Source organism: Cyprinus carpio, chromosome A4 (assembly GCF_018340385.1).
Source record: "Cyprinus carpio isolate SPL01 chromosome A4, ASM1834038v1, whole genome shotgun sequence".
Lineage (NCBI taxonomy): Eukaryota > Metazoa > Chordata > Actinopteri > Cypriniformes > Cyprinidae > Cyprinus > Cyprinus carpio.
Genome location: NC_056575.1, coordinates 1,206,257 through 1,233,789, shown reverse-complemented (window position 1 = coordinate 1,233,789; position 27,533 = coordinate 1,206,257). Strand labels below are relative to the sequence as shown.

Sequence of the window (27,533 nt, the reverse complement as noted above, 5' to 3'; positions counted from 1 at the left end):
GGTTTATGTTTTCTAGTGAGTGATGTGTGTTTTTGAGAGAGAGCGAGAGAGTGTGTGTTTGTGTGTGTGTGTGTGTGTGTGTGTGTGTGTGTGTGTGTGTGTGAGTGAGTGTGTGTGTGAGAGGAGTAGCGATAGCAGTGTGGTTTGTGTTTGTGTGTGTCTGTGTGTGGTGTGTGTGGTGTGTGTGTGTGTGTGTGTGTGGGCACTCATTCATGAAATTAAAGCCTGAACCGCTCTGACACATTAACTGTAAAAATTATAATAACTGAGGGAATATATGAAAGATAGTCTTCTGCTGTTTTAACATCTGTGCTTCTTGACACGTGACCTAAAATACTCTCTCCTAAAGATGCCGACTGAAGATATTAATCATACAGAGCTAAAACAGCAAACCTGAACAGTATTCATCAACATCCAAAAGAGAGGAGAAAAACATTGTTTATGACTGTTTATATAAAAACCAGCTCTGAATAAGAGCTGTGCATTATAATTAATAACACATGAAACAAGGTAAGGTCAAGAAATAAATGTACTAAAATATAGTTTAGCCACCATTGACATAGACATTTATATATTTTTCTTAATATTTTGAATGTTTTCTTTTACATATTCTTCTGTCTTAATATTGTCATCTATTTTATGGTTCTTTAGATTTTAATTCACTATAGTAACGCGGCATGTGTGCATGTCATTTTTTTCATTACGTTACTCATCAAATTATTACTCAAAAACAAGTTCAATTTCATTTTATACCACAATTCAACAAGTAGACATTTTAATAAATGAGTTGTAATGACTCGTACCCGCTAGTTGTTTTTTTGAAAATTAGGTGGATTTGTTTTAACAAAGGTGTAGCCTAATAAAAAAATCCCTAGTAACTGATTTTAAAATAATTTTTTTGCTCACTTCCTTTTATTTCCTCGCCACAGAATAAAACGAACAGTAAAACAGTAATTCTGACTTTAAATCTCGAATTCAGGGTTTTTTTTTTTTTAAAAAAAAAAATTGTAGTTAATATCCTCACAATTCTGAATTTATTAATTTATTTGTGCAATTTTGACTTTTTTTCTCAGAATTGCGAGTTTATATCTAGAAATTGAGAGTTTATACTATCAAGCAATTTCACAATTCTCAGAATTACAAGAAACAAAGTCAGAATTTTGTGAGATGAAAGGGTCTGTGACTTGCCTGGATATTATAAGGTTGTGTCACGTAATACTGGCGTAACCGCCGGATGTAGCTGCTTCTGAATCTTGATACACATGTGAAAAAATGGGTTTTAATTACATCTGAGATCAACGTCCAAACAAGGTGGTTTCATGCAATTTACACAAAGGGAAATAGTTATTATTGTTCAAGTATGCACTCAAATCTGAGAGTTCTTGGAAACAAATAACAAAATAACATGATGTCCAGTGGATTATTGTTATATTCAATCCACCGGGTCTCATGAGAATGAGATTTCCACAGTTGATGGTCCCTCTGGTGCAGCTGCCTCACAGGACGCCGGTCCCCCTGGCGCAGCTCCGCAGCAGAGCAGTGGGTCCCGTGGCGCAGCTCAGAGGATCTCCAGAGACCAGCGCTGATTCAGTTTGTCTGGGTGTAAATCATTCAGAATAACCTGGTGTTTGTCGAACTGTTGACCTCCTGCAGAGAAACAGAGAGAGAGATCATAGAAAGGAAAACCCTGTCATTAGTTTTTTATCAATGTATTGAAGAGTTGTTTTTGTGTTTTATTTTTTGCATTAAGTGCTTAAGTGACATAAACTCCACAATGCAAAATAAGAATAAAGGCTCTACAAATATGCTTAGTTTTCTTTAATCAAGATATATATATTTTTTTAAAAATTTCTTTGAGATTCACACTGTTAAATGAATGTGCTTTAAATAATTTAATTAACAGATCATCATGGTAGTTTTGCCGATACTGAAATTAATTATAGTGTTTTAAAATATTTAAAAAAAATTATGACAGCAATATGAAAATACCTGTTGTTATATATATTTTTAACAATAATATTAATAATTATTAATAATATATTAAAATAATATTTTAAATAATAATAATCATATTTATTATTAATATATTTAAAACTAATTTTTAATAACAAAAACAACAATATCTATAAAAATCCTTGATTTTTTAATGTAGTTTAGGGATAACATTATTTGTGTGTGTTTGATGTGAATCCAGCAGGTGGCGCTGCAGGCTCGTGCCGCCAAACACAGCATTAACATCAATCATCTGGATTTATGAGGCTTTGTTTTTCCCTCACAGAGTCGTTTAAGGAAACGCTTAATGAGTTTATGTCATAAATTATGCCTGTCTCCAGAAGACTGTTGTGAAATACAACTGAAACACAATTACTGCAGAAAACTGGTTAACGTCTCATTCCCTGGTTTGCAAAAACAAATGTGTTTACAGTAGAACTCTTATAATGAAGTGAAGTCTATGAGGACAGACATTTGAAAGCCTTATATATATGTATATATAATATATAAAAACATTTTTTGTAATGATAGCATATATTTAACCTTTAGGATTATGTATATATTTATTTATTTTATTATTATTATTATTATTATTATTATTATTTATATATATTTTTGTAATGCAATTTTTTTTTTTTTTTTGTATAATGGAAGAGTTTACTGATCCTTTCAAAATATTTTCTTATTTTCATCTTTTTTTGAAATGCAAGTGTTTACTGAATCTTTAGACTTTTTGTATAATCGAACAGTTTGTTGAGACTTCATTTATTTTTTTTATTTTTTTCTTTGTTATCAAACAATCTACTGAAGGTTGAACTAAATATTAAAAAAGTGTGTTTTATTTGCATATGTGTTTTATGTTTTTGTATCATATAGTCTGATACAGAGCTTTCTAACAGTAGAGCAGATACTGATATAAACTGATCTAAAATATGCGTCTGTGCTCTTTATCTGCAGTAATGTGTCTCAGTGAGATGAGATGTAAATGATCCAAACATATAATGCAGTGATTGAGAGATGAAGAAATAAAGGCTCCTCAGAAGATGTGAGATGTTCTGGAGGCTTGTGAAGATCATTCCTCCGCTGAGGAACAGTGAAAGTAAAGCTTCTGGAAACAAACGTGATCTGAACATGACGGAGGTCAGCTGTATCTGAGTGTCTCTCTGACCTTTGACCTCCAGCACGAGCTCTGGTCTGGTGTCGCTCCGGATGATCCCGTCGCTCGTGATGTTCCAGAGCTGTTTTCCAGCTTCAGCGGAGAGAACGGCTCTGCTGCCGGACATCAGGACACCAGAACTCACGTCCACACACACGTCCAGCACACACTGACACACACACACACACACACACACACACACACACACACACACACAAACACCAGGGCTTTCTTTCAGTAACGTTTGGTCATATTTAAATATTACATAAATATTTAATTATATTTTCACATAATATATCATTATATTTTATATTAATATAAAATATATAAAATATTGAAATGATTAATATAAAATACAAAAATATATATCATTATTAAATATATTAAACAATTTACTTTACTTTTAATTACTATACAATTACAAAGACAAAAAACAAAAAAGTGTGTAATTTCAAAATTATTAAATGATTAAATGTATTTTTATATTATATATTGTATTTTTATATTAATAATATAATATTTATTTCTTTATACATATAAATACATGTATCTGTGTTATAACAATGTTGTATTTTTTAATAATTTGTTTTTGTTTAATTAGTTTTTACATGTATCTGTGTTATAACAATGTTGTATTTTTTAATAATTTGTTTTTGAATTAGAATTTGTAATTAAAGTTTTTTTATATAGATTTCATGAAAAGTTTAGTTAGAATTTGAATCAAAATACGAAATTTACTTAATTTTTTTTTTATTTCAATATTATGTTTATTTTAGTTATACATACATATATATATATTTATTTCTATCTTAGATAATATTATCTTGATATTATATATATATATTTGTCTTAAATTTTTGGCTATTTTATACATACATATATATATTTTTTCTTAAATTTTCTTGATATTTGTCTCAATTAATAGTAATATATTAGAAAATACTTCAATCCACTGCACTTTAATCCAAAAATATATTAATGAAATAATTTAAACATGATTTACACAGTAATTTAGATAGGTCAGTAATAGGTCAGTTTCTACCTTGCACTGCAGGTGACCGTCCTGATAGGTCCAGATCTGCTCAGCTCCGCCCGTTTCCTCGCTCACCTGGATACGCATCAGTTTGATGTCATCCAATGAGCCGCTGACGGACATCAGTAGCCCCGCCTCTTTGTTCCGCAGACGGAAATGCACTTGTTTCTGCACCAGTGAAAAACAACCGCTGTGAGATTCAAATATACTGCAAATATTGATCCATCTCTCCTCTAGACACTCTGATAGCCCCGCCCCCAGCGCTCGCGATTGGCTACATGAGCTGCAGTGGGTGGAGCCTCTCACCTGCATGAGCGGCCGGAGCGATCCGATTCGCAGCCAGGAGGAGAGTTTGGGCCAATCAGGAACGGGGCCGGGCTTCAGCAGGAGCTGAGAGCCTCTGAAGTTATGATCCTCGTACAGAACCCAGCTGTCAATCAACACACACACACACACACACACACACACACACACACACACACACAGTTCAGTGTGGGCGTATCTCCACCCAGCACACCAACACGTGCCCGTCTCTATGATCCCGATGCGTTTGTTTGGAGTTTGTGGTCACTGCAGGCTAAATATACGTCCTCTCATGGGTCAGACCCTCCTTCAGGGAAACATTTAGCCATTTGTGGGAAAAGATTATATTCAGGAAGCTTAAGGAGTCTGACGTCATTTTAACAGCAAAAAACTCACAAGTGACTGATCTGAAATGCTTTTCATTTTCAGAACATTATTTCAGTTGATATATTTATATGTGTTTATACACTATATATAGTTTCATTACTATTATATATATAGATATAAATCTCTCTCTCTCTCTCTATATATATATATATATATACACACACACATATACAGGGTTTGGAGGAACGTGAGCAGCTTTCACACGACTCTGGTGAATCTGACGTGGCACTGAAGTTTTTCCACTCTCACAGACTCAGAACTGAGACTCGTTTCCTGCAGATCCGCTGAATATAAACACTGAATGACTGTGTTCATGGAGACCGGTAAACATGAGCAGCACATGAGCGGAGAAACACGCTCACAAACCAGCCGCTGGAAACACTGAAGAGCAGAGACATTCTCCTGCTTCTGCTTCTAGTGGCAGCGCATTAAAATCACAACGAGATCTGCTCTTCTGTACTGGGACCAGGGGCTTTTCATTTCACTTAATTTCATTTCATTTCATTTCATTTCATTATTTTATTTTATTATTTTAATTTAATTTAATTATATTTATTTGGATTTTATTTCATTAACCCAAACACCAAAACCAAAGTTATTAATGAAAATAAAATGAAAAACAGCTAATGTTTCTCGCTTTCATGTACTTGATGCACTAAAATAACTAAAATTTAAATAAAAATGAATAAAAACTACAAAGCTATAATAAAAAAACAAAAACAAATAAAGCATACAAAAAAATATACTAAAACATTAACCTAAAATTAAAATTGTGAGCTAAAAATAAAATTATTTTGCTAATAGAAATCAATCTGAAATAAAATATAAATATTAAATGAAAAACGTAAACTAAATGTAGAAATGCTTCCTTGACAACTAACTTAAAAATTAGAAGTCAAAATACTAAAACTGGAATGAAAATGAATTAAAGCTAAATATTTAAGGACACATTGAAATATATATGTAAAAAAATGAACTAACTAAAACTATTAAAAGTGTTTCATTTAAATTAAATGTAAAAAAGAAAAGAAAAAAAAACTGTAAAATAACTGTAAAATCTGTAAAATAAAACCCGTCTTTAAATTACTGAAACTGAAATGAAAATAAAGTCTAAACTAACTAAAACTATTACAAGTGGTTTTGTTAATGGAAATAAGGTTGAAATAAAATATAAATACTAGACTTAAAATTAGAAAATCAGAAATGGTGCCTTGGCAACTAACTAAATCTAAAACAGACATACAAAAAATTATTAAACCTAAAACTGATAATAAAACAAATTAAACTAAATATTTAAGAATATATAAATCAACTGATAAAATGGCAAAAGTACATAATAAAATGACTCAGAGGTGACTAAAGTGAACGTCTAGAGCTCAAAGCTGCTGTTCAGCATGAATGTATCGTGTGAATGAGTGAGAGAGTGAGAGAGGGAGTGAGTGAGTGAGAGAGTGAGAGAGTGTGTGAATGAGTGAGAGAGTGAGTGAGTGAGAGTGAATGAGTGAGTGAGAGAGTGAGAGAGTGAGTGAGTGAGAGAGTGGCTGCTGTTCAGCATGAATGTATCAGTGAATGAATGAGTGAGCGAGTGAGTGAATGAGTGAGAGAGTGAGTGAGAGAGTGAATGAGTGAGAGAGTGAGTGAGTGAGTGAGTGAGTGAGTGAATGAGTTAGTGAATGAGTGAGAGTGAGAGAGAGTAAGAGAGTGAGTGAGTGAGTGAGTGAGTGAGAGAGTGAGTGAGTGAGTGAATGAGTGAGAGAGTGAGTGACTGAGTAAGAGAGTGAGTGAGAGAGAGTGAGTGAATGAGTGAGTGAGTGAGTGAGAGAGTGAGTATGTGAGAGCGAGAGAGAGAGTGAGTGAATGAGTGAGTGAGTGAGTGAGTGAGTGAGTGAGTGAGTATGTGAGAGAGTGAGTGAGTGAGTGAATGAGTGAGAGTGAGTGAGTGAGTGAGTGAGAGTGAGAGAGTGAGTAAGAGAGTAAGTGAGAGAGTAAGTGTGAGTGAGATGAGTGAATGAGTGAGTGAGTGAGAGTGAGTGAGTGAGAGAGTGAGTGAATGAGTGAGAGAGTGAGTGAATGAGTAAGAGAGTAAGTAAGAGAGTAAGTGAATGAGTGAGTGAATGAGTGAGAGTGAGTGAGTGAGAGAGTGAGTGAGTGAGTGAATGAGTGAGAGTGAGTGAGTGAGTAAGTCAGAGAGTGGAGTAAGTGAATGAAGTGAAGAGAGTAGAGAGTGAGAGAGTAAGTGAATAGTGAGAGAGTGTGAAGAGTAAGTGAGAGAGTAAGTGAATGAGTGGTTGGTTGATTGGTTGGGTGGTAGGTTAAGTGAATGAGTGAGAGAGTGAGTGAATGAGTAAGAGAGTAAGTGAATGAGTGAGTGAGTGAGTGAATGAGTGAGAGAGTAAGTGAATGAGTAAGAGAGTAAGTGAGAGAGTAAGTGAATGAGTGAGAGAGTGAGTGAGTGAGTGAGTGAGAGAGTGAGTGAATGAGTGAGTGAGTGAGTGAGTGAGTGAGTGAGTGAGTGAATGAGTGAGAGAGTGAGTGAATGAGTAAGAGAGTAAGTCAGAGAGTAAGTGAATGAGTAAGAGAGTAAGTGAGAGAGTAAGTGAATGAGTGAATGAGTGAGTGAGTGAGTGAGTGAGTGAGAGAGTGAGTGAATGAGTGAGTGAGTGAATGAGAGTGAAGTGTGTGCTCCTCACATGCCGCCGAGCACCAGCACAGACGAGACTCTGGAGCAGCTGTGTGTCAGCTGCAGATTCACTGAACCTGACTTCAGGACTGTCCTCCGTCCTCTGAGTCCAGAGCGCTCAAACAGCACCGCCGATGGCACTGAGAGCTCCTGCGCGCCAGAGACACATTCAGCTTTCAGAACACAGAACACACTGCTGCTGGAGCAGACTCATGCAGGAGAGGGAGACTCACGTGTCCTGTGGGCTGGAGCGACAACACTGACGCGTCCGGCTGTGTGAAGCCCATCGTCCACAGATCAGGATAAAAACCCTCCTCCAGAACACACTGATGACCGGAGAAACTCTCACTGCAGGAAGCGGCTGAAGCCGCACGCCAGTAACTTAGTCCTGCACACACACACACTCATGTGAGAGCAGAAACACACAGACCGACTGACTGATGACAGAACAGATCTAACGAACCTTCCGGCATGAACCCTGCAGGAGTGCACGCTGAAGCCGCAGGGCATTGTGGGTAACGAGTCCTGCAGCAGGACAGACGTCCCACCAAATCCAGACTCAGAGAACAGCTCAATCTATTACATCAAGAAGATTACACTCCATATTAATATTCATGCTGACCTCTTGAAATGAGTAAAATGAAAACAAAATTATATATATAATAAAACAATTATATGTATATTAAATAATTATTAGGATAGTTTTATAATAATATAAATTGTTTTGTAATAAAATATTATAAATAATTATTAAAAAAAAATTATAGGAAAATTAGGAAATTAGGAAAATTTGAACAAAATAATATATACTAAATATATTTTAAATATACAGAACTAATCTATCTATCTATCTGTATATATATATAAAAAAAACAAAAATAAAAATTAAATAATAATGGTTTTATACAAAAAAAAGGAAAATTGGAACAACATACCATAATAACAATAATAATATATATTGGAAATTTTAAATAATATAAACAGTTTTATACCATAATAAATAAAATATATGAAATATATGAATATATTAGAAAATATATGAACAATTTACAAAATAATAATAAAATCAACAACATTTACACACACACACACACACATAAAACATATAATATGGATGATAAATAAACAATAAGAATTTCTTTCACAAACCTGGAAGTGGCAGGAGTTTTCTTGATTTTCCTGAAATATTAAATATACACATTAATAACTGACATTGGGTCATTATATTCCAGTTATAAAGTCAACATGAAATCAGAACTGATTCTATTTCACGTCGCCGCTGTCACTGTGAGTGATTCATCAGTCCACATTATTCTGAAGAAAATAAATGTGTCTCTATTCATCAGACGTCATCAATCCCTCGTATTCTCCAGATGCTGCTCAGCATCCGATTGATCGATCGATTGATTGATTGCTGATGATCAGATCAGCCTTTTCTCTCATGATTACAGAGCGACTCTCACCAGAATGACGGGGATGGCGGAGGAGATCCGGCTGTGGGCCGCGCCCCAGTCCTCCGGGCTTCCGTACAGACCCTTCTCCAGAACATAGTGCTGACCGGAGAACCCGGGACCCTCGAACGCCACCCACCTACAAGAAATCAATCAGACTTATTCAGTTCTGTACAGTGTTGGGTGGAAAAGAGCAGCGTGAACATTCTGCTAAACATCTCTTTTTCTGTTTTACTGAAGAATGATAGTCATACGGGTTTGAAGTGACACGAGGGCGAATAAAGGATGCTTTCCAGCTGAATTATTCCTTTGAAACTAACTTGCAGCTAGACTCAAGTCACAATATGAGGAGAATGCAGCTACAGTTCTGTGGTAGGAACGTCCTGAAGGTCGTCAGTGTTTAATGCTTCACATTCCGTGATGCCCAAACTGACATTCAATGCAGTGAAACTACAGCAACTCCCAAAATAATGAGACTCACAGAGCCGAGGCACCCACACATGTGCCTGAACAAATACAGACCTGCCTTCATGCATGCATGCGTCTCATACACACACACACTCACACACACACTTGAACAGGCATGTATAATCAAAGACACAGCCTTCATGCCTCTGTCTGTACTAGAAAAATGTGTGTTTGTGTGTGTGTGTGTGTGTGTGTGACGAGTGCTTAAACCTTAAACAAGCCTGTATGTGTTTATACATTGTGAAAGGCGGTGCCCTTCACACACACACACACACACACACACACACACACACACACACACACACAGGCGCACGTGCATAATCACAGACGTGCAGCCATTATGTGATTGTCTTCACTGATGTTCTTCCTCTGTATTTCTGTCTTGTTTTCCAGTACAATTATCTAAACATTAAATCTAAACTTAAATCTAGATAGATTTACTGAAGATGGAAAATGCATCAAAATGAAGTGAGTTTTTTGCTTAAACCAAATGAACCTACCAAGTTTATGTCTCACAATTATGACACCCATCCACACAAAAACTCACAATTAAAAAAAATATCACATTTTCAGACTTTTTCACAATTCTAAGTTTTTGCATTTTTTTTTTTTTTGTTGAGCACTTTCACTTAAAACCTGATATGTGTTTAGATGTTGTGAAAGGCAGTTCCCCTTCAAACACACACACACACACACACACACTCACACACACACACACACACACACACACACACTCCAGTAATTACAGGAAACAGCGTGGATTGTGAGAAGCGCGGCAGGAAGCACACACTCTTTTATTGCCATATTCTGGCAGACGCCCTCCGTTCCTCTGAATGATGATTAGCCCGAGGCAGACCTGTGTTTTTATGGGTGTGTGTGTCACATGACCTGCTAGTGGCAGGAAACAATGCACCTCTACCTGAACAGGTGCGCTCTTTAGTTCTGTGGAAGCACTAACAGACTGAAAGGAATCACAGGCAACTTTGAGCATTGTTTTGTGTCAGATGTGCATGCTTTTCTATTAAACTGACGGACAACCTGATTGGCTGAAGAGAGAACATTAGTGCCCGCCCACTTTTTGGTTCCAGAAGTATTGTTATACACACACACACACACACATACAGATATTTAAGTATTTTGACAGTTTAGCGAGTGCTACATGGTAGTGGGTGGAGCTAAAGCACACTGAGCTCAATTTTCTCACCCCTACTCTCTGATTGGTGGAATTTTCTGCACAGCATAATGGGTAATGTAGTTTTTCACCAAATAATACAAACTGGTGGCTTAAACAGAAACATATACCATCAATTAACAATCCTGGAGCCCTCTAATGGTTTATAAGATATTGAAAACCAGGTGAGTCTTTACTTCCGGACTCTAGGATGAAGAAAGTGACTCACACTCCGGACAGGACCTCGATGGAGTGCGTCTGCGGGCCGTAGGGTGTGTTCAGGGTGTTTTCCAGCGGCTCCAGGAGGTCGATGCTGACGCCACGCTCTGAGAAGTCCGGCTCACTAAACATCTTCATATGAGGGGAGGAGAAATCCTGAAAAACAAAGTCTTTTACAGCCTTCAGTTGTCTTAAATTAGAAAGCAGTTGGCAAGCGTTCGGCGCTGGTTTTGGTTCTGTTATTTCCTGCTATTGTGCGTCCAGAGCTCATAAACACCGCAGGGATGCGCTGATGGAGGTTGTGTAACCCGTTTGGCTCGTGTTCATCTGATCTGCACTGTTTACTGACTTCAGTGATAATGACCGATGGAGAACAGAGTGCAAAACCTCTATTAAGAAAGAAAATACGATGCAAAACTGCTCTGTGGTTTTACCGAATCGATCCTAAATCAGTAAGTGAGCAGGTTTGGGGTTCACCTGACCCCCATCACAGGTGTGTTTCTTACACATGTTTACACAGGATGTGTTTATGAGTTCAAAAACAGCTGCACGGAGCGGAACTGAGCTGAACAGAGCACAGCGCTCAGTGTTTTTACGGCTGGTGCTTTAAACGAGACGCATTAAGGCAGGATTTCCATTTTACATTTACATTCATGCATTCAGCAGATGCTTACAAAGTGACTTTCCAAAGAGGAACGATTCCCCAAATTTTTTGATGTTGTTTGCCTGGTTGTTTGTTTTTTTGTAAAGGTAAAATAATCTGAAAAGCAATGGTGAAATTTAAGATAAAAAATGTGAAATGTTTCATTTGCCAGTTAAATAATGCAAATTAATTTAGCTTTTACTAAAAGATGCTTTTCCCCAAATCCAACAGCTAATGCATGATCCCACTAACCAACCAATCGCTAGTGAAGATGAGACTCACCATGAGGACGGGCCGCAGAGAGAGGAGCTTTTCCCCCGTCCCGCCCCAGTCTGTCCAGTCCAGATACTCTCCTTCCTCCAGAACGAACTGCTGGCCCTCGAAGCCCTCGCCATCGTACCCCACCCACCTGAGACCAGACGAGAAGAGAAGCATTCAACAGCAGTGCTGGGGGTAACACTGAGGAAGAACATCAGAGCTCAGCACTCACAGGCCTCCGAGGATCTTCAGTGATTCCACACCATCCAGTCCGGGGTTTTCTGTCACGTCTCCCTGAACCTCCACACATCGGCCCTCCAGACCGGCCTTTTCGTACAACACGGCCTAAGCGAGAGACAGATCAAGAGTCTCTATCTATCTATGACTGTCACACTTGAGAAGACACTGATGCTCACAAACCTTGACTGCATTCGACTTCTCCACCTTCAGAGCGCCCTGCAAAACAAGCACAGTTCTGATGACACACTGCTGTAGACGGGTGAGTAACGTTAGGGTGTGAGCCGTACCATACGCAGAGGTCTCATAGAGCCGACCGCGGGCGACGGGAAACCCCAGGCCTCCGGGAACGGATACTCTCCGGCCTCCAGAACCGCCAGCAGACCCTGGAAACCCGGATCACTGTAAACCAGCCAGCTGCAGAGCAGAGAGCACAGCTGTCAATCATTCGTCACCTGAACTAATCACTCGCTTATCAGTCAAGCCAGGTGACTTGAAGTGACTTCACTAGTTTTTGTCAGGTACTAGTTAACATCTCACTGACTTAAAATAATGATCGGGGAAGCAATGCTGTGACATGTTAAAATATTAATGTTTGCTTGTTTTCCTGAGGTTTCTCTAATCAGAAAAGTTGTAAAAAAAAAAAAAAAAAAAAAAATTGAAACAGTTATGAATATGCTGGACTGTAAACACTATTGTTTGTTGTGTTCTGCTGGTTCATCTGCTGCTGTAAATCATTCACCTCCACCCTCTTTTCTCTTTCTATTCCCGCTCACATTCCTGCCATAGCTTTCATCTGCCATTCTGCACTCTTCCTGATTTTTTCTGTCTTTCCTCTGTGGTTTTGTACTGTTACTTCCTCTACAGTCAAAATCTGGGTGTTATATTAGACAGCAACTTGTCTTTTGAAAATCATATTTCCCATGTTACAAAAACAGCATTCTTCCATCTTAGAAACATTGCCAAGCTACGAAACATGTTACCTGTTCCTGATGCAGAAAAGCTAGTTCATGCATTCATGATCTCTAGACTGGACTATTGTAATGCACTGCTAGGTGCTTGTCCTGCATCCTCAATAAACAAGCTACAGATAGTCCAAAATGCAGTGGATAGAGTCCTTACCAGGTCAAGAAAATATGATCATATTACCCCAATACTACAGTCTCTGCACTGGCTACCTATTAAGTTCCATATCAGTTACAAAATATTATTACTTACTTATAAGGCCCTTAATGGTTTAGCTCCTGCGTACCTAACTAGTCTTCTACCACGCTACAACCCATCACGCTCCCTAAGGTCACAAAACTCTGGACTTTTGATAGTAGATAGCAAAGTCCACTAAGAGGGTAGAGCTTTTTCACATTTGGCTCCCAAACTCTGGAATAGCCTTCCTGATAATGTTCGGGGTTCAGACACACTTTCTCTGTTTAAATCTAGATTAAAACACATCTCTTTGGCCAAGCATTCAAATAATGCATCTCATAATCTTGTACTGCAGTTACAGTATTCCTATTTAAATGCACATTATTATTCTTTATCTTGGGTTAAACAAATAGTTTTTACTTGGTTGGAACAGTAGCTATGCTAATTCTGTCTCTATTTGTTTCTCTGTTTCTGCCACGGGATTGACAATTATTTTTCCCCTTTCGTTCTGAAAGCATCAGAATGAGTTTTCGTCCTATAGTCTGAGTGCTGGATTATGTGGCTCTGATAGTGTTTATATGGTTCAGCGTGACTAATGCTGTGACTCAAACGCATAACACACTCATGAATCATCAGTCATTATGTGCCTTCACGACACTGGCCATGTATATACTGCAGCTAAATCTGGTAGTCCGTTCACCTTTTAGTACTTAATTCTGTTCTGTACATACATATTTCAGTTATTTAACAGAGTGACGACCACATTCTACAACCGAATTGACTCCTGAAAAAATCAGGTTGTGGCAACTGCATTTATAATAAATAAATAAATAATAATATTATTATAATAAATAAATAAATTATACATACATAACTGAACTGAAAAACCAGTTAATGACATATTTAAATGTGTATCAGAATTGTGATGCAAGAAATCACAGGGAAGGAGGTATGTCTTTACTCAGGGTTGCCAGATACTGCCATAAAAAAATAATTAAAAAATGTAAATAAGAACAATGGATTGCTTTATGAGCGAGGTGAATGTTGAGACAGAGAGAGTCCACTAGGTGGCACTGCGCATAAGTCGCACTCGTCCGTCCGCGCTTTGAAAGCTGCGCGCGAGATGGAGCAGAACATGGAAAAAGTAGTATACCTGGGCCTTAAGGCAATAATTATGTTTTCATCCAAAGGTTCGAATTTAACTTATGCGCACCATTTCCATCCAACGAGTCAAAGAGAACAAAAACGTCACTTCCTGATAAACTGGCACTAAATATCACTAAGAAAAGTAGAAGAAGCCACTTAATATAATAATTTTCATATATGGTGAATTACTTGTGCCTTAGAGAGAGCAGACGAAACACAATAAATGCTGTCACTGCTTTCGGAAGTGGATGCTTGTTGTTTGGGAACGCAGTCATGAAACAGTTCTGGGAAGCAGTTAAACAGAAATACTTTGATGACAGACAAAACAACATTTCAGATACTGTGCAACGAGATCGGTCCACTGGTTAGTCAAGTTATTCCGTCCCATCGTGTAAAGTCACATGACTTTTTTGATGCGCATGATGGTAAACTTATTCGGTAAATGTGTTTCCATCGTAGTTTATGTACATTTGTTCTTTTCGCATAAAAAATGTATCCTACTCAATTGTGCGCATAAGTTTTTTATGCATATTTTTAGAATTAATGCACATCTTGCCGTTTCCATGCAGCGTTTTTTATGCGATATTCCAAAATGCACATAAAAATAGGTGGGTGGAATCATAGCTAACGTTTTACACGGACCATCCGCATGGACACAAAAATTCGGCTAAATGCGGACAGTACGTGTTGACATCCATGGACACTTCTGATGTTGAAAAAAACATCACTTGGACTGTCCCTAATTAATGTTGTTCAGTTGCTTTGACACAGTCTTTTTTGTTTAAAGCGCTATATATATAAAGGTGACTTGACTTGACTTGACTGTCATGGAATGCGGACGGCTGAAGTACACTTTGGGATGTGAGTTTTAATTGATTTTCCGCACTAGCATATTTCTTTGCCATTGCGAAAGGTATTCTTTTGGCTTTTCCAAGCATCACAAACAAGCTCAGTTCTCCAAAACAGAAAGCAAATCATAAACGTTTTTTGTAAGTACTCATGTGCATGTCACTTTTACCACACACACCCAACAACTGCTTCCAAATGCACACCCCAGTAAACGCTCAAGGTCAGAGTAGGGTGTGTCTGTAAACTTACAGACCACTGTGGACTTTAATTGAGCCGGTGTTCTGAGGATGGCTGAAACTGCCCACTTCCTCGATGTTATCCACATACTCAGAGCTCCTGCCTCTGCCAGCGGGCTCGGTGAACAACTGTATCCGGGGAGGAGTGTAGTCCTGCAGATGCATACAGGAAAATGCAGTGGTCACTCCTGTCTCTTTTGACCTTCAGAAAGCGGATACTGTGTTCAAAACAACTCTTTCAAGAAGATGCTCGAGCTCACTTACTCTGATAGCCAGTCGAATTGAGCCAATGACCACAGATGTTTTTTCACCCTCTTCTGCCCATTGATTGGGCAGTTCTATAACTCCTTCCTCTTCCAGGGCGATGCATCGTCCCTCAAATCCTGGTTTCTCATAAAGTATCCAGCTAAGACAAACCAAAATGCAGTTAAAACTGATCTATTGAAAGGCTCATCATCATGCATGGAGTATTTGTTCTCCAGAGATGCCACTTACCATCCTCTGACCACTTTAATAGATATGACACCGGACAGTTGCATGTGTGTGGCATCAGGTTGATCCCTGTAGAACTCAAAGGACTGTCCGCTGAACTGATGGCGCTCAAATATCACAATCTGACAGGTACAAAGCTTCAAATTAGGGCCCAAGTGCACTTTGCTCACATTGAAATCATAAATAAAATTAAAAAAACTTTGCTCATGCTATGCAAGCAGAGCAGGTTTTAATATCTGACATTCTCTGTTAGGTCACGAGTTTGAAATGCTGGCAAACCTTTCCAGGTCGCCGGTGGATACCACGAGCAGCTGGAATCTGGAAGACAAAACGGCATGGCTTGTTGTGGTTAAGAGAGTAATGCGAGTAACTGGTTTGCAAATGTTTCATAATATTTATCCAAGCAGACAAAAACATGATCCAATAATAACCCAATGATTTTGCCCTTTGTTCATTAAAACTTCAAATGTCTCACATTGTCACGTACAAATATGGACAAGCATGAAGTACAAGCAGGCATGCAGAGCAATTGTAGCTGTGAACAAATACATTTTTGGGATTTACAAAGAAAATACACTTTGGTGATTGACTCATACATTTAGTAGTTCTCTCTGAGGTTTAGCTTGAGGGATTTGAGCCGCTGCAACTACAGGTGCAGGTGGAATAATATCTTCTGGGATCTTCCCATCAGCTACATCAACAGCCTTATTCAGATCCACTAGGCCAGGCATGGAAGCACTTTCTCTAGCCACCTAACCAGCAAATACACACACAAATAGATACACACATGATTTAGACACTTGTTTACACTTATGTGCAACTGAGTTCAAATATGTGACATATTTTGGTTGTGAACAACACTATTGTGAATATCTTAGCACTATGGTATTTGAATGTATGCAAGTATGTGTTGTTGCTGTGATGTATGAGGGATGGCTGACCAGTGGGTCGATTATATTTGATGGCTGAGCAGGTCCATCATCCTTGATGGGTTTTAGAACATTTTGTGAACCAGACTGTGTATAACTAGATGTTGGAGGAGCTTTAATGTCTGTTAACATGGTGACTGGAGGGTCTAATGAAGTCCTTTTCAAGTCAGGTTGCAGTGTAGGTCCATCATCTTTCATAGGTTTTGATACAAACTGGGAACTAGTCTGGGCACCACTGGGAGAAAAGGGAATGTTTGCATCAATTGAAATATTGACTGTGGGGTCTATTGAAGTTGTTTTGAGGACAAGTCCATCATGCTTGGTAGGTTTTTGAACAACCTGGGAACCAGACTGGGTACAACTAGGTGGAGGAACAGTATTGTCTGTTATCATGGTGGCTGGAGGGTCTGTTGAATTTGTTTTCAAGTCAGGCTCCAGGGTAGGTCCATCATCTTTCGTAGGTTTCTGTACAAACTGGGAACTAATCTGGGTACCACTGGGACGAGAAGGAGCATTAGTGTCTGTTGACAGAGTGACTGTGGGGTCTCTTGAAGTTGTTTTGAGGTCAGGTGTCACAGCAGGCCCAGTGTCCTTGTTAGGCTTTAGAATAACCTGAGAACCAGACCGGGTACCACGGCTGTCATTCTTAGCTAGGGTTTCCTCTACTGGGACCAGTTTGGGTGGTTCTGTAGTTGGTGCTAGTTGTGATTGTGGAGGTGCTGTAGACCCAGAACCATCGCTGGGTGATAACAGCCCATCTGAAGGACACTCAGTGGGGCTTAAAAACTCCATTCGTCTTGCTTTGTTGGGGCTGCGTAGAATGCTGACAATAGAGCACCTCTCCAAACGAGACATTGCCTTCAGTGGTTCTGTTGTATTTTCATCTGATCCCTCCTCTTTTTCTCCCTCTTCTTTTTCAGACTCCGTCCTTGCTCTCTGGAAGATCAGGGACCTTGTGAGGATGCTCTGTCGCTTAGGTTTGGTGTCCACCTCCTTGACTATTGTGGCTTGACTTTTGGATATCGAACTGGTTGCCAGATCCAAAGTGAATTCCCTTCTTCGCCTCAATCCATGCTGGAACTCCTCCGGATCAAAGGGTTTCTCAAAGCGGTCTTCTTTGATGGCAGGCATGGCAAACGGAGGTGTTTGCAGGCGATGTTTGTTGTGTTTGCGTTGGGGAAGATTGAACGGCATTGCTAGCCTTTTCACATTTGCAACAAAGTCATCCGGGTCAAATTCTCCTGATGTGTCCAGGAGGTTGGTCTCACTCACAGAGGAGCTGAGCTTAGGTTCTGAAATCAACAGCTTCTTCCTTATAGGACGTTGGTGATCCACATCAAGCCAGCTAGATGGAGAGTCCTTGCTCTGGGAGGAGCTGCCACGTGTATTGGGGATTTCAGGAAGGATAAAGGGTTTGAGGACAAATTGCTTTTTTCTTGTGGATGGATCTGTAGATTTACTGGAGGAGATCTTTTGTTTCGCTGAGACATCAAGAGCTGAAGGCTTTTCTGGTGAAGGTTTGGTCTTTACACTGCCATAGTCTGGTGGTGATATGATCTTTTCTTTGGCTGAAGAAAGTGGAGTTATATTCTCTTCATTGATAGAGGTTTTTGGGAAAGAGGATGACACTGGCAGTGGCGTGGTCCACTCATTTTTAGGAGTGATATCAATGGAGACTGGTGGATTGGTTGAGGCTGCTGGAGGTTTGTTCTTCTCATCACTGGAGCCTAATGAAGCAGAGATTGTCTCAGTGGTTGAAGCTGGTGGAGGTGCAGCATTTTCTTTAGTTGGGGATTTTGCAGGTGTGGTCTTGTCATCACCAGAGCTTAATGAAGCGGATGTAGACCCAACAGTTGATGATGCAGAATGTGTGGTCTTTTCATTAGCAGAGCCAGGCAAAGCAGAGATTGTCTCGTTAGTTGAGGCTGGTGGAGGCTTCTTCTTTTTATTGGATGAGGCTGGTGAACGTGCAACCTTTTCTTCAGTTGATGCTAGTAGATACGTATCCTTTTCATCAGTTGTCATTCTATCAACTGAGTCTGAAGGAGGTGTTTTCTTTGCATTAGTTGAGGCTGGTAAACTGGAGATGACCTCATTATTTGAGGTTGGTGGGGGTTTGTTCTTGTCATCACTGGAGCCTAATGAAGCAGAGGTTGTCCCAGTGGTTGTTGCTGGTAGAGGTGTAGTCTTTTCTTTAGTTGAGGGAGGTAAAGTGGAGGTTTTCTCATTGGTTGAGGCTTGTGGAGATGTGGTCTTTTCAATAGGTGTCCTTTTGTTAACTGACTCTGATGAAGTTTTGTACTTTTCATTAATTGAGGCTGGTGGGGGTTTGTTCTTGTCATCACTGGAGCCTAATGAAGCAGAGATTGTCTCAGTGGTTGTTGCTAGTGGAAATGTAGTCTTTTCTTTGGTTGAGGCAGGTAAAGTATAGGTTTTCTCATTGGGTGAGGCAGCTGGAGGAGTGGTCTTTGCATTAGTTGTTTTTTTATTAGCTGGGTTTGATAGAGTTGTGTTGTTGTTATCACTTGAGGCTGGTAAAATGAAGGCCGTATCATCTGTTGAGGCTGGTTTAGCGGTAAACTTTTCACTGACCTGGCCAGACTGCTCTGTGGACGCTTCAGTAGCTTCAGATGAAAATGAGCTCAGAGATAGATTTTCATTATTGGATGGTATTTCAGGTAAGGTATTTTCAAGTATTTCTTCTCCAGACCGCATAAGTCTGTAAGAAAACTGATCTTCTGTCTCTACAGAGTGTATATCGCCATTCATTATGGATGTAATTTTTGTGCTAGTGATTTTGCTCTTGGTTTCTTTGGTGCCTCCCTTTTTAGTTTCAGTGCTAGGCTTTTGTTGTTGCTGTTGTAAATCCCTTTTACTAGATACCCTCTGTGTCTTCTGTCCTTCGCTGCTCTCTGATTGGCTGCGTGGGGGCGGCCCATCTATTTTGGGACCGCCTCCCTCTGTAAGTGCAATTTGAGGTGAAATTATGGTGTCCATTTGATCATTTTGGTCTTGGACCAGTGCAGGGTTTGGTGTTGCTGGTGTCTTGCTTGTAAAAGTGGTGTTTTCTTTAGTCTGATCAGACAATTCAGCGGAAGAGTTTTTTTCAGTAGTCTGAGTTTCTTTACCTTGACTGGTTGCCATAATTGTTGTGTCTTCCTGTCTCACAGTAGAGGTGTCCTTTGATTTATCTGGTTTTGATTTACCTTCTACTTTCTGCTCGGTTGGCTTTGATGTTTTGATTTCCTTTCTATGTTTGTGTGTCTCAGTTGTTTTCAGTTGATCAGTTATTTCTGTAACAAGGATGTTTTTCTGGTTCTGACTGGTCAAACAGTCTTTTTCTTGACTCTTTTGGTTCATCTTTGACAGTCTTTGTGCTGATTTTGGGCTATTTTCAGGGGTGTTTTCCACTTTCTCAGGTAAGACCAGCATATCCCTCTCACTCGCTCTGTGTCGCATGGCATTGTTCCTGGAGGCTGCAGTGCTGCTATTGGCTGGCTCAGAGGAGTCTTTAGATCTGGCCTCTTTCAGGTCCTCTGGGGTCGGTGGTTTCTCTTCTTTTGTCACAGATGGATCTGGTTTCCTTGACTCTCCAAGCAACAAGTTTACAATCAAGTCTCTGTTCCTCTGCTCATCTTCCTGCTCTCCTTCTGAGCACTGCTTTTTCTTGCTGTTTTTTTGTTTCTCTTCCATTTTTGAGTCGATGTCTGTCCGTATCTTCTCTTTATTTGAGCTGTCCTTTCTGGATGGAGAAGGATGTGTATCTGAAGCAACGGCCACTATCTGTGCTTCAAAGTCACCGCTATTTTCTCGCTCCTTCTCATCCTTGCTTTTCAATTCTGTAGGAACTTTTGTGTCAGCATTCTTTGAGTCAAATTTTTTCTTTGTGCTTTGCATAATTTCTGCGGCTTTCTCCAACTTGGGAGGGACTGTAGGTTTTTTGCTTGTGACCTCCCCTGCAGAGTTGGGTCTTTCCTTATCAGAAGTGCTCTGCTCTGTGGTCTTTACAATGTCTCCTGCATCTACAAGAGGTTTGTCTTTGTTGTCCTTGTCCTCCTGTTTATCTTCACCCCTTTCTGGTTTGGTGGGGCAGAGCGCATCTTTGCCTCGACGTTTTTTAGATCGTGTGCCTGTCCGGTTTGGTGATTTCACCTGCAGGGCCTTGTCAGTAAGTGATGAAACTGTCGGGAGAGAATCAGCCTCTTTATTCCCATCGTTTGAGCTTATGCTCTCTGACAATGCAGGTGTTGCTTTGTAGGATTTAGAGTCTGTTTGATCTATGTTTAAATGAGGTTTGGATTTACCCTTTGGCTCTCCGCTGGTATCTGTCTTTGCTGTGAATTTTTCAAAATGTCCAGAACACGATATTTCAGTCGTTTTTGAATGTCCTTCGTTCGACGTACGACCAGACGGCAACGTCAGCTTCTCTTCCCCCCTCTGCCCTGCGCTGAAATTCTTCGCCCTCTCTTTAACTGTTTGGTTTGGAGGTGCAGAACTGGACCGTGTTCCGGCATGTTCTGTGAAATCTTTGAGACGACTGGCCACATTTCGAGCTGGAGAAATATCCAGGCGAAGCAGGTTTGTGGAGCTACTAACTGCACTGGTGGCTCCTCTCTCAAACAGACTGATTTTGTCTGCAATTCGGGCCTTTTGAAGACTGGACTTTACATTGGTGCCGTCTACTCTGTTCTCTGGCAATCTGTAAAATAACAAAGAACAAAGATCAAAACTGGTTCAACTATCAAGTTCACATTATTCATATTAGCATCCACTCCCTTCATTAACTGTTGACTCATTGTCTTTCTTTCCACTTTCTCAGGCTTTGTCTGCTCTTCCTTGTTTTTTCACTTCAGTTATTTCTCTGCTTGAAACAAGCCACAAATGCATTAAGGAACTGAATTCCCCTTATTCCTTTGCATTTTCAGAAAAATGCTTTTATTGAAAAAGTGACTAACACGTACTGCAAGATAAAATTTCAAAAGATCCACAACAATTTACATGCTAATTCACTCTCATGACTTACTCTAGTTGCTCTTTCCCCTACTTTGAAAGTGAATGGAGTGAATGACTGTGAAGCTCCAAAAAGCAAGAAATGCTTAAACATGCATCATAAAAGTTGTTATGACTCTTTCACAATTTCTTTGTGTGGGGATGAGATTTGAGAGCTGCAACAGAGGGGAAAGCTATCAGTAAATAGCTTAGATTATCACAAATGGCATGCATTTTAGCCTATTTCTCACCCAGAACTTTCATTTGGCCATCATATTTTTTTGGAGCTTGACATTACCGAGTTTCTGCAAGATTTATGAAGGCAAATTTAAGACTTCTTAAAGAAAGTTAAGGAATAAATTAAAGAGAACACAATATGTCACTATGTTCTATACATGTAAATGTCTGAGAACAAAATGAATTTAATTAGCAACACTTCAAAGTCTGAAAATAAAACAGGTCTCCATTACTTTTTAATTTAACTATGGAAATCATTCTTACTGTAACTTCTGATCACACTGCAAAATAAGTATAGTGTTTTTTTTTTTTGTCATTTTTCAGTGTAAATGTCAAAAAAAAATCAAATCAAGTTAGATGCTAAAATGACATATGAAGTATGTACTGCCATTTGCATTGTGTGCAACACTGCCATGCTTTTTGAATTTAAGACATTCTGCTCCAATTTAAGACCTTGATTTGTGGAAGATTTTGTTTTTGATTTTGTTTTCAGCAAAAGAAAATCATAGCAGGTTGGAATGGAATTTATTTTTAGGTGAACTATCCCTTTAAGAGCTGCTGATGCATATAGAAGAAAAATGCAAGGCTGACATCTAGAAAAACTGGCATTTAACTATCTAAACACTTTATTGTTATGAAAATGCCTATTTTCAATGCAGGGAGCTCTTAGAACCAGGTCAGGATCATTAACCAACAGGTTATTTTTAATGCTTGACTTTACAGAGGAATGACGAGTAGCCAAGTAAGAGAACATATTTCACAACATGACGCATGATGTTTTGTCTTGATAATCTAAAGAAAGATTTCCTACGCTTGGATGAAGCATATTCAACTTCAAGTTCAAACAGAAACTTGTGCATTAAAAGGCTCTCAGATCAAATCAAACCCAAGAGTTTTGTATGTTATTTCTGTAAGCACAGCTCAAAACAGGTTAAACAGGTAAATTTACCTCGCTCTTTCATCAGATCTCAGCCGTTTGGTGTCCGTAGTGTCTTTAAAAGTCACATTTTGGTCTTCATTTTGGTCCTCTGAGGTGACCACCACCTTTTTAGCGAAGACCACCTCGCTGTGAGACACTTTGATGCTCCTGCGTTTGGATTCGGCGCTCTCCGTCAGCCTCACCACCCGTTGCTCGTCCATATCTGAATAAACCAGCTCAACCAAATCTTCGCTCAGGCTCGCTTCCAAACATTCCTCTCGGACGACATCCTCATGGCTACCTGAGTTTGGCTCTTCTGCTCCGGAGGCTTCTGGAAGACTGTTTGCCGCCTCCTCAAAGGCTGAGTCAGCACATGCTGTCCGCGGGCTGCTCGTCAAACTTGTTGTTGCAGAGCTTTCAGGTTGGGGATTGGTTGGGGATTTTGTTTGAGCTCCGCCCTCATCTCCGTAAGAGCTCCGCCTCCTTCTGCCAGATCTCCTCCGGCCCATTTGGTCAAAGAGTTCCGGTGTCGTTCTCCTCTCGAACGACTGACTGCGTTTGTTTTTTTTGCAGGTTTCACTGGTTTGCCCGACCTGATGCTTCGCGTGACCTTTCGACCTCCCGCCCGTCCCGTCCCCCCCTCCACGGCCGAGTCTCAGATGTTTGGCATTCCGGTCGAGGGATGGGCTTGTCTCTGCTGGAACGCTCTCACCTAGTGCAGGACTGTCTGTCTCATCTGCTCCAGCAGGTTGGCTGGTTTCTCCGTGGTCCTCCTCAGGAGCCTCCTCTTGCTGTGTTTGGGAGGTGGGATCATCTCTGCCCCATCCCCACGACAGCCAGCTCCCGATGCGACTCAACACCCCTGGGCTGTGCTCCTGTGGACTCTCAGCCTACAAACACACAAACACATGTGAAATCCTGAGAGTCTGATCTGTAACACACACCAGGAGCAGAAATTAAGCTGCAAAATTTGCCCCCAGGAATTAACTTGCAGGGGCATTGTTTTACCTTTGTAAGGGCAGTTTTTATGAATATGTGTTGTTTTTTATCTCAAATACTTACATTTGTAACCCTGGAGTAGAAAACTTAAGTCTTAAGTCCCTGGGGTGTATTTGTGGCAATAGCCAAAAATACAAACTGTCAAAGTCACATGATTTCAGCAAATGAGGCTTTGAGGCCATTGAAATTTCAATGGTTCAGCTGAACCGGTTTTTACCCGATCTCAGATCAGTTTTATACATTTTTAGACATTTTTAATGATTCATTAATTAAAAAAGAAGTTAATATTTCCTGATTGGCCTGTTTAGACAAGTTCTCCATAAAACAAACAAAACAAGCCCTGCAAATTACACTTCTAAAAATAAAGGTGCTTAAAAGGTTCTTCACAGCGATGCCATAGAAGAACCATTTTTGGTTCCACAAAGAACCATTCAATCAACGGTTCTTTAAAGAACCATCTCTTTCTTGCCTTTTTATAATCTGAAGAACCCTCTTTCGCCACAAAGAAGCTGTTGTGAAACAGAAAGGTTCTTCAGATGTTAAAGGTTCTTAATGGAACCATTTAGACAAAAAGGTTCTTCTATGGCATCGCGAAGCACCTTTATTTTTAAGAGTATTAATTGTTTTCATGCAGTTTTGGCTTGTTTTTGTTGCTGTGTGGTGTATCGAGAGCTTCAGAACAGTGAATCATTTTGCGAAGCAATTGGTTCAATTGATTCAAAGCTTTGTTTCCCCCATCACTGGTTAATTGCTCTTAACTTGGTCATTAAATGCTAACATGATAATTGGAAAAGCATTAAATGAGTAAGCCGATAAAAACTAAACTCATGCTCGAAATCATAGTCTGAAGTTAAAAAAACAGAGACTGTGCCCATCATACGCTACATGTTTTTCTGTCAACTCAAAATCTTCATCCTGGATCTGACTTTCGCCAACTAACGTTGGAAATCAGAGCCAAAATTGGTGCAAAAGTTGAGTAAACTTAGGGATAAGTTGCAGGATTTTGAAAAATGTAAATAAATGTCTAATATTCTGCACCATTTGTAGGTCACTGATGACAGATGTATGTAAATGAGTGACTCTGATCATCCTGTCATTACAGCAAAAGACAGACTAACCAAACACAAAAACATTCTCAAATTCACGGTCATTTTTCAATTCAACTTTTCACTCAAATTATGGTTATCATGTAGTTTGTAATGAAAAACAGCATTCAGAAATGCAACATCACAGGCAAAGCCCACGAATCTGCTATAAATCTGCATCACAGTTAATACAGTTGTTAGCAAAAAACAAAAACAGACACATAAATCCCTCAATATAACTATGCCAAACATAGTTTCTGGTATTAAAACGGTGATATGTCATTAAAGTTTAAAATGATAGTTTCAACAAAAATGAAAATTCTGCTAAACAGCTGACGGTAGCCATTGACTTCCACAGTATGAAAAAAAAAAAAAAAAAAAAACAGTGGCTACCGCCAACTATTTGGTTACCAGAATTCTTCAAAGTATATTTTTTATCAGAGTATCAGAAGGAAGAACTCATACAGGTTTGGGACAACTTGAGGTTGAGTAAATTATTACATTTTTGGTGAACTGTCTCTTTAAGGAGAAACGGTGTCATATGGTTATACATTATAAAAAAAAGGGTTATTTTGGGAATGACATCCGAAGGCATCATTCAAAGTTTGACTTTATGTCTAATAATTTTATCAAAGTGTTCTCTCTAAATAGAAATACAGTCTGAGAGAACATTACAAGACGCGAAGTGATTTTAATGAAACATTTCGTTACAGTTACAGGACTGCGAAAAAATAAAAACGAGGAAAAGTATGAACAAGAAACAAAAGATTCTAAATTATCTCTATGCGATTCTCAAACGAGAATCTCATGCAGTCATTATGCTGGGATTCATCAGAACTCTTGAGAAACTCACGGTCCGGGTCTGCGGCGAGCCAAACACCCAGAGGAGCGCGTCTCTGGTGAAGTGATCCAGACCTGCGGCTCAGTGTCGCTCCGGATCGATCGAGCCGATCAGAAGAGCGTCGGGATGAAAGCGCGGATCATTAACGGATGCGACCGTTAATTAATTATGAGCGCGCTTCAGGACGCGCGGAGAGACGGAGACGGAGAGAGAGAGAGAGAGAGAGAGAGAGCAGGGAGGCAGAGATGGATTGGGTTTCAGAGGATCAGATGAACCGAATCCGACACAATGAACAAGAGCACACTCAGAAGCTCGCAAAGCGAATGCATTCACAACAACAACGATGCTCAGTTCAGCACACAGGCGCTATTGTTCAGTTTAATGTTATTATACGCTTATTAAATATACATAAATACAACTTTAACTCTTTCTTGAATGCTGTTTTCATTATTATACATGCTTAGTTTGATTTGGAAAAATCGGGAACGTTTACAGCAAATCCTCAGCACTTATAAACAATGTTTTTAAAAGTTACTACAAAATATCGAACAGTGTTCTCACAGTGTTCTTTCAAAGTTATACATGTTAGGAAAACACGTTCTTGAAGTGACGTTTATGGAATCTTCGTAAATTTGATAAACATTAAAAAGCATCAACATTCGCAAATCTCTCATTTGTACTTGATGGACGTTCTAGGAAACGTTTTCTGTAATCTTTAAATTAGATTCTAAGCATGAATAGAATACGGCACATTTTAACATTCTTAGGACAAATAACAAATAAATGTTTATCAAATATTAACAAAAATAAATGTTTATCTTACAAATAAATGTTTAATTAATGTCATGCTTTGTGTTACTGGAACATACGAAACGTTTAAACGTTTAAATAACGTTCTAACCATGACAAGAAACCGGCACGTTTTAAAGTTCTTATAAAATGTCACAAATAAACGTTCAAATGTTATATTTTGGGTGAAAAATTTAAACGTTGTGCGAAATGTTTTTGTAACTTTTAAGTAACATTCTAATCATGACCAGAATGCGGCACATTTTTTACATTCTTAGGATATTACAAATAAATGTTTAATTAATGTTATATTAAGCATGACAAGAAAACTGCACATTTTAACGTTTCAGTAACATGTTAAAACAATGTTCCCACAATGTTTTCAGAGCCTAAATTTGTTACTTGAAACCTGTAGATGGTTTTCTAAAGAACAGCTGCAAGTGAAACCTGCAAAACTCTTGTGGTTCCATTGGAAATCCTATAATTTGCTCACAGAAGGATAATAATCAAGATATTTAGACCAAATCCATGCATGCATCCGTTCTCCTCGTCCATTATTAAAACAAATGCAGAGAGACTCACAGCCGGTCTTCAGAGTTGTAAGAAGAAGAATCTTATCAGATGGAACTGATGCTGAAGTTCTTAAAGAAAGAGAAAGCTCGAACGCCTGTGCTAATTATTTACCCGAGCGTCACACCCACACCTTTAATGCTCAAGTACAGACCTGTTCAGACGGATTCACACTCCACAAAGCCATTCTGACCAGTCAAGTGTGTAAACAATGAGAAACGTGCCAGCGGGTCAGGACATCAGCAGAAGAGCCTCCGCTGCTCCTGAAGAACACATATAGAGCACACCTGAAGAAATCTCACACACTCTAT

General features: G+C 39.2%; 1 protein-coding gene across 1 annotated transcript in view; it reads right to left on the bottom strand.

Annotated features, from left to right (window-relative positions):
* Nucleotides 1–1,298: 1,298 nt before the first annotated feature.
* LOC109113056 (serine-rich adhesin for platelets-like) overlaps nt 1,299–27,533 on the bottom strand; it is a 26,288-nt gene continuing 53 nt past the window's right edge. Inside the window, exons 1-22 of the mRNA XM_042737475.1 lie at nt 27,377–27,533; nt 22,969–23,828; nt 16,806–21,492; nt 16,461–16,616; nt 16,144–16,182; nt 15,868–15,986; nt 15,637–15,778; nt 15,386–15,525; nt 12,289–12,415; nt 12,182–12,217; nt 11,994–12,106; nt 11,786–11,912; nt 10,871–11,016; nt 9,015–9,141; nt 8,701–8,730; nt 7,997–8,127; nt 7,785–7,899; nt 7,562–7,701; nt 4,488–4,611; nt 4,191–4,349; nt 3,161–3,317; nt 1,299–1,647 (exon numbers count right to left, since the gene is read on the bottom strand). The exon at nt 27,377–27,533 is cut by the window's right edge and continues 53 nt beyond it. Of these exons, the coding sequence (XP_042593409.1) occupies nt 1,559–1,647; nt 3,161–3,317; nt 4,191–4,349; nt 4,488–4,611; nt 7,562–7,701; nt 7,785–7,899; nt 7,997–8,127; nt 8,701–8,730; nt 9,015–9,141; nt 10,871–11,016; nt 11,786–11,912; nt 11,994–12,106; nt 12,182–12,217; nt 12,289–12,415; nt 15,386–15,525; nt 15,637–15,778; nt 15,868–15,986; nt 16,144–16,182; nt 16,461–16,616; nt 16,806–21,492; nt 22,969–23,828; nt 27,377–27,409 (7,797 nt within the window). The 5' untranslated portion in view covers nt 27,410–27,533 and the 3' untranslated portion in view covers nt 1,299–1,558. The remainder of the gene's footprint in view (nt 1,648–3,160; nt 3,318–4,190; nt 4,350–4,487; nt 4,612–7,561; nt 7,702–7,784; nt 7,900–7,996; nt 8,128–8,700; nt 8,731–9,014; nt 9,142–10,870; nt 11,017–11,785; nt 11,913–11,993; nt 12,107–12,181; nt 12,218–12,288; nt 12,416–15,385; nt 15,526–15,636; nt 15,779–15,867; nt 15,987–16,143; nt 16,183–16,460; nt 16,617–16,805; nt 21,493–22,968; nt 23,829–27,376) is intronic.